Source organism: Corapipo altera, unplaced genomic scaffold, assembly GCF_003945725.1.
Source record: "Corapipo altera isolate COAL_440 unplaced genomic scaffold, ASM394572v1 0, whole genome shotgun sequence".
NCBI lineage: Eukaryota > Metazoa > Chordata > Aves > Passeriformes > Pipridae > Corapipo > Corapipo altera.
Window position 1 is genome coordinate 37983496 of NW_020884872.1, and position 7150 is coordinate 37990645.

The 7150-nt window shown below is 43.7% G+C and overlaps 1 protein-coding gene across 2 annotated transcripts in view; it reads right to left on the reverse strand.

The window, feature by feature from the left end:
- The window catches only part of TPP2 (tripeptidyl peptidase 2), a 54363-nt gene extending 50010 nt beyond the window's left edge, over positions 1 to 4353 (reverse strand). For both annotated transcript variants that reach the window (XM_027644415.1, XM_027644405.1), the window contains exon 1: positions 4115 to 4353. In XM_027644415.1, the coding sequence (XP_027500216.1) occupies positions 4115 to 4276 (162 nt within the window). In that variant the 5' untranslated portion in view covers positions 4277 to 4353. The remainder of the gene's footprint in view (positions 1 to 4114) is intronic.
- Positions 4354 to 7150: the final 2797 nt, after the last annotated feature.

Consider the following 7150-nt stretch of genomic DNA (forward strand, 5'->3'; position numbering starts at 1 on the left):
ACAACAGTTACACAGTAGTGAAAATTTACTTGGGGAACAGCGCGTAGGCACTAAACCAATACCATTTTCTAGCATTTGTAGTTAATGCCTTCAAATGTCAGTCTCAACTCACAGAAAAGTTAAGAGCTGCTCCAACAATAAAGTGGCTGCAAGCCAAACCTGAGATTTGCAGCACTGGACATTTTTCATTATATCTTTACTCAAAATGAACTATTCAGTGATCAAAGTACAAGAAAAGAAGAATGAAAGGTAATTCAAGGTGACTTGTTTGAAGTAGGCAAGTTATACAGCAACAGGTGGCCAGAACATAGATTTATGCTGCAGCAAGCTTGAGTAGTTTTAGAAGCTGTTTTCTAGCCAGACAGACAACATGCAAGTCCTACACTACGTAGCTCTTTGCCTTGTAGCTGAGTCCCAGCAGGTCTGCACATGCACGTGAGTTTGTACAGTCAGAACCAACAAATTAAAGTCTTCCAGTCAGACACAAGAAACCCAAGAGTTTCACATGGTCCAAGGTTCAATTCCTAAAAGCAGCAATTCAGACAGGTTCACGGTCTTTTAGCACAAGTAACTGATACGGCTGCTTCTGCTGACCCGAACTGCTGTTCGGCACACTGCCCACCAGCAGTAATGCTACAGTCTAACTCAGAGTTCAGCTCTGTTTTGCTTTTCAAGTCTTGTAATTCTGAGGAAAAATGATAATAATACAAAAATAATCATGTAAGCTTGATCAATTCCCTTATGTGAACAGAAAAGTCCTGAACTAATGAACTGATTATGGATAGAAGATACATTTTAGTACCTTTTGGATTAAAATTCAAAAATGAAGAACTCTTATACAATTAAAAATATTTTATATTGTATTTATAAAATCCCCCTCAATCCTACCTTTATTATCATGGTTTGCCTACAGCCATTTGAAAAACAAACAATATTCTAGTACCTCAAAACTGAAAATTACTTTGTTGTTTATACATTTCTGCTTGAAGTTTGAAAAACCTACTTACACGTTAGCTCCAATTTTGCAAAACAAATAAATTGATAAATTGAGCACACCAAAAACAATCTATCTGCATAATCCTGGCAACTGATCAGTGTAACAGAAATAGAGGAGCACCAGTATCCGTGACAATCTCAATTGAAAAGGGAAAGCCAGATGCACTGAGCATGTTTTTGCCAGCCCATACAATGTTACTGACTCCAACTGACAGCTACTGTAGCAACAAGAGATGAACAAATTTTTCAGCACTTGGGTCATGGGACAGCTGGTCATCGTTATTACAAATAAAATAATTTTCAAGCAACTCAGTGCTGAAAAGCAAGTAAAACCAAACTAGCTGCTACTGCTAAAAGGTTGTCATACAAAAGTACAAGTTAACTGTAGTAAATAATAATTCCAGCAGGCAGTTCACAAAATAAATAAATTTGCAAGAAGCAGATGAATGACTTATCTATCATGAAACATAAGAAGTCACAACAGGAACAGGGAACAGACAGGTTGGGGTTGAACAAAGACAATACATATACAACCACAACACTCCATTAAGTGCACCTTATCTGCCCACCTAAAATTTCATCAGTCATTGTACCTTACTAAGGAATTACAAGTCATGACTTGGTAGACAGCAACAGGAAATGGATTCTACCAAGAAGGGCTGAAAGGGCAAAAACCAGCACTGAAGAAGCAGATAAACTGAACTTAAGAGTTGGCATCAACAGGTGACGTGAAAGAAGTTCCCTAGAGGGCACTGACTACAAAAGGTTCATAAGGAAATGAAAAGTAAGTAAAAGTTAGATTAACATTTTGTGTGGCAAAGCAAGTCAACCAATAGAAAAAAGAAGGGTTTTTAAGCCTGACAACTATTGTTTCTATAGCAGCAAGCATCCAGGGAAGAATATAAACGTTATGGTATTTCTCTGTTTAACTCTGTCCCCAAATCTTTTCGTCCCTTGTAAAGGGGACAAACTCTGGTATCAGTGTTTACAAACCAAATCATAGAATCAACACAAAAAGGAAACCTACCCAGGAATGAAACACTAGGGAGCAGCAAAGAAATGAATTGTTTTGTTTTGACTAAAAACCCCACTATATTCAAAACAGGGTAGCTCATTTTGGCCTGTAATCATTATTGTCATTAACCTGAACTCAAAGTCATAATACCCATAAACCTTTCTAAACATGTCTTTTCTTCCCTCTAAGCAACTGATTCAACTCTCATAGATTAACTCCATGCCAGGCCAAGAACTGACAGTAAGAAAAAGCAGCAGCAGAAAGGATAAGGGTGCAAAAAAAAAAAAAAATCCAAAAATTATCCCAAGTTTAGAAGCTACTTCTTGCAGTACAGCTATGCTGTCTCACTGCCTGTGCCCAGGACACTGATGTATTTGCATGGAGGTAAAATGTAAACTGCCCAATACTCCAGAGAGTGAGGACATCCTCTTGCTGAATAAACACCTACAAAGCTATTCTACAGGCTGTGTGCAGGCTATATCTCCTTTGCAATTCCCTGTGCAATGAACCTCTCCACTCTGTAGTTCAGCAGGTGGCTTAACCCAGGTATTAACTGGGAAGCGTGGACAGAGAATACAACTTTTTTACACATTTCTCTAAACACCCCTGTAAACTCACTCATTGCAACATGAATTCCAGCCCCCCTCCAAAGTTCCTGACAAATTTTTTACTTAACTACTTGAAATTTTATTCTGCATATAAAAGAAACAGGTTGAAGAAAACTGATATGGTCAGCACTGAAATCACGATGGTTCATGAACTTTGGGTTATCTATCAGAACAAAGCTTCCCACTACTGTCCATAAACTCATGTTGTTGGTGTTTTTGTTGTTGGTGCTGTCTACTCCTCATTTATAACCACTAAAAATTTAGGGTTTTTTGCTTTTATATGTGAAACTTCAGAACTGTGCATGTCATCCAACTTACATTCACATTTTCCCAATTGTCTTTATTACTTTCTGCTCTGCCCATGGTACTATCTTGCTTGCTTTTTGGCTAACTTTCATTAAGCTTCCCAATTACTATTCCACTTACCCACAACTTCTTGCCAAAAGCACCATCTTCATTTCAACTTAAATCCATCGAAGTTACAGCAGCTCAGTTCCTCCTTCCACCCTACCTGTCCTCTTCACTCATCCCTTTGCTTAACTGAATCCTATAAGGAGTCATTTCCGAACACGTAACTAATGATCTGCCAGGGTCAAGTCCCTGAATGAGGTCACTTAGGAGTTAAATCTGCACCAAAGAAAGGGCAGAAACCAACACAATCTCTACTTAGTCAAAAAAATAAAGGATGCAATATCCAAGTGAGTTGCATTCAACTCTGAATCTTTCTTCAAGGCCTCTTTTGCCACAACTCAGAGAAAACGTAGACAAGAAATAAGAAACAGTAGTGACACAAAAGGCCACACGCAAACTTACACGATATACAAATGTTAAGAGATAAGAGTTAAAAGAGAAAAGGGCTGAGAAATGCCCAAATTGAAGTCACGCATAGAGAAATTTACAGTAATGGTAATCGTTGTGCGATCTGACATACAAAGCTGGCACATTCAAAAAAAGCTGGCAGAATCGAATCTGATACAGACTGTTATTGCAATACAACGCACGAAAAATACACTCTCAAAGATCGGTATGCAAACTGCCAGAAATACACTTTTCATGTAAAAGCCCTAGGCGGCCGTGTGTAGTCCCGAGTCACCCACTGCCGAAGTAGCGCTAACAACACAAAACCACAAAACGTTCTTTTATAACGAGCTCTGCGTGAGAGGCGGCAGCCGAGGAGATTTAAATGCCATAAAACGCCTGCGGACGGCTTAGGAGGATCCCCACAGCAGCACCCGGAGTGCCCGGTGCGGACCTCCCGGATCCGGCATCTCCCCGCCCTCCCGCACCAGCTGCCGAGCGGGAACCAGGAACGAACACACCGGGACAAGTCCGCGGGACGGCAGTCCCCGGGACAGCCCCTCAGGGGCCTCCTCCGCTCTCGCCGCCGCCGCCTCGGGCCCCCGCTCTCGCCCCCGTCCCCGCGGCGGGGCCGACCCGGCGAGGCCCGGGCGCTGCCCGAGGGCCGCGGCCGTGACACAGGGCCGCCCCGCGCTACCTGCATGCCCGGCGCCCCGGGGTCCACGCCGGTGTCCAGCACGGCCAGCAACACCCCCCGCCCGTCGAAGTCGGGGAAGCGAGCGAGGAAGGCGGCGGCGCCCGTCTCCTTCTTGGGCAGGAGCCCGTGGAACGGGAACGGCTCCTCGGCGGCGGCCGCCATGGCGCGAGACCGGGGCGCGGGGCCGGCGTGAGCGGGGCGGGGGTAGAGCCTAGGAGAGGCCACGGCGGGAACGCGCATGCGCGGGGTCGCTCGCGGGGACGCGCACCCTCTGGCGGCCCGCGGCGCGAGGAGCGCCGGGGCTGAAACCGACCAATAGGGTGCCGAGGCGGGCGGGGCCTGGTGGTGGGGGCAGCCAATCGGAGAAGGGACGCGCTCCACGCGCTGGGCACGGGGGGCTGCGGCAGCCACGTCGGGCGGTGGCGAGAGCCGGGGGCACCTTCGGGCGGCCCCGCCCGCCGGGAGGGAGGGCGGTCTCGCCTCAGAGCCGCGGTCCGGCCGCGGGCCCGTCGGGGGGACCGGCGGTGCTGCAGCGCGAGGGGCGCGTGGTCCTCCGCATCGGCAACAGAATCACAGAATCGATTAGGTTGGAAAAGACCTGAGATCATCGAGTGCAACTCAGGACCGACCACCACCGTGTCAACTAGGCTGAGTGCCGCGTCCAGTCTTCTCTTTAACACCTCCAGGAACGGTGTTCCCCACCTCTCTGGGCAGCCCATTTCAAGATCTAATCACCCTTTCTGTGAAAAAATTGCTCCTAATGTCCAACCTAAACCTCCTCTGGCACAGCTGGAGGCCGTGTCCTCTCATCCTGCCACTGGTTGCCCGGGAAAAGAGGCTGACCCCGACTTGGTTATAACCTCCTTTCGGGTAGAGAGTGATAAGGTCACCTTCGAGCCTCCTTTACTCAATGAACCAATGTGCAAACATTTACTTAATGATTTTTTCCTTTCTTTTTTCTTTTTTCTTCTGCTGATTCATTGTCTGTGATTAAAGCATGTCCTGCGGTGGCAGTGCCAGCAGGAGCACTGCCAGCAGGAGCACGATGTATCCATTGCTGTAGGTTGGCACAATCTCTATAATGTGTTGCACAGCAGTTGAGTACTTGGGCAACAGTTGAGCAAAGGGAAGAATAAACAAAACAAAAAACAAAACAAACAATGAAAAAGAAACCCGAAAAGACAACCTAAAAGGGAAAAAAAAAAACCAAAAAAACCCAAAACCCAACCCAAACAAAAAAGGCTACCTAAAGACTGTAGAGGGCTCCAAATAAAAATTTTGGTGAAGCTGTTAAGGGAAAATCTCAACTTTGAACAAACGTTTTAAAGGTATTTTTCTAGCTTTCATGCTCTCATGCAAATTTGCAAAAAAACCCCACCCTGAACTGTGGAGTATCTGAAACCAAATACACACAGAACTTCCTTTGAAAAGATAGCTTGTTTGTAGTGTCAGACACGTGGCTCTTTAGCCATTTTAACTGGTAATGAGTGTAAAACTGGTTGGTTTCTAGGGTATCACTTTGCTTTCTTCAGGCTAGTTTCTATTCAGAGAGTCACCATGGGAGAAAAATGTTGAGTTTTGCTGCATTAACATATTCACTTTAAAGCAAAGGGGATTTTGATTTTTGGGAATTTTTCTACCTCTGTAATTTTTTTGTTTGTTTTGTGGGTCTCATTAATGTTTGTCAGACATTAATCTTCATTGGAATAGAGCTGACATTTGTTCTTTCTTAGCAGAAGTAGGGGGAGGGTTGCTAGCAAATAGTGGTACTTTATGTATTTTTCCCATTTTGTAAGCCTCCTTCAGTGTTGTCTTCCAACTCATCAATGGCTTTAGAGATCTACAGGATTTTTATACAAATAGTAAAACAAATCTGAAGAGCACTGCCATAAAAATCCATATTATTAAAAAAAACCAAAGCTGTACCATATATACTTAGTGTATAATTAAATCTGCTTCCCACTTTGATTTTCAATCATAAGTAAAAATTTCACATTTTGATGTCTGAGTACCATGTGCTTGACTCTGTTAGAATACTGCTGGTGTCTGACAGCCATATTCAGGCTCTTTTTTGTAATTACGTAAAACCTTGACTGATCTTACCTCAGTGGAGAGAATTATTCTGACAGGGTGGTTATTCACTTGTTTAATATGTAATTCACAGCCCATTTGACTTGAGTTTTCCTTTTGTGTATCATTGCGAGTGCATCTCAATGAGAGAGGCTGCTATTTCTGGCAGCACATTGAAATCCACGGAAGTCTAATATATCCTATCCCTAGCAGACTTTGAGACACTAAACTACCTCAGATTCTCAAAATGTTTAATATCCTATTCAATGAACATTTATTACATTGGAGACATTTATTACTAACCTTGACAATTTCTGCTCTGTTCTTTTGCCTTGGTCTCAGTTATACCACAAACAACTCACCTAATTAGCGGGTACGTTAATTATATAGGTATGTATAACTCAGTGATGTGCACTGCTAAGTAGCAGGGCAGGTTCTACAGGAAATATCAGGATTTGTGGAAGGTGTGCCAAACACCTTTTAACAGACATTGGGCAATACTAGAGAAGAAAAAAACCTGATTTCAGTGACAACCTTTAAAACATAGCTGTCGTGTTAATTGTATGAATACAGCTGCAGTGTTAGGACACAGGGTTAATGTTAAGGTTGTGCATCTTACTGGGCCTTTGCAGATCTGAGTGTACTGAGAATTTGGGAATTTTACATTTAATTCTGAGCTTCTCAGATTTCTTCTGTTTAGTTTTCTAGGTTAACAGTTGGACTGACACTGCCAACTACTCCACTAAACGATGCCCCCAAGCACCACATCTACATCTGTTTAAATACCTCCAGGGATGATGACTCAACCACTTCCATAGGCAGCCTGGGGACAGATTTTTAGAAGGACTTGCAGGAATAGGACTACTAAGGGTAGATTCAGACTAGATATAAGCAGAATTTTGTTTTACAATGAGGGTAGTGAAACACTGTAACAAATTACCTAGTGCGGTGGAGGATGCCACATCC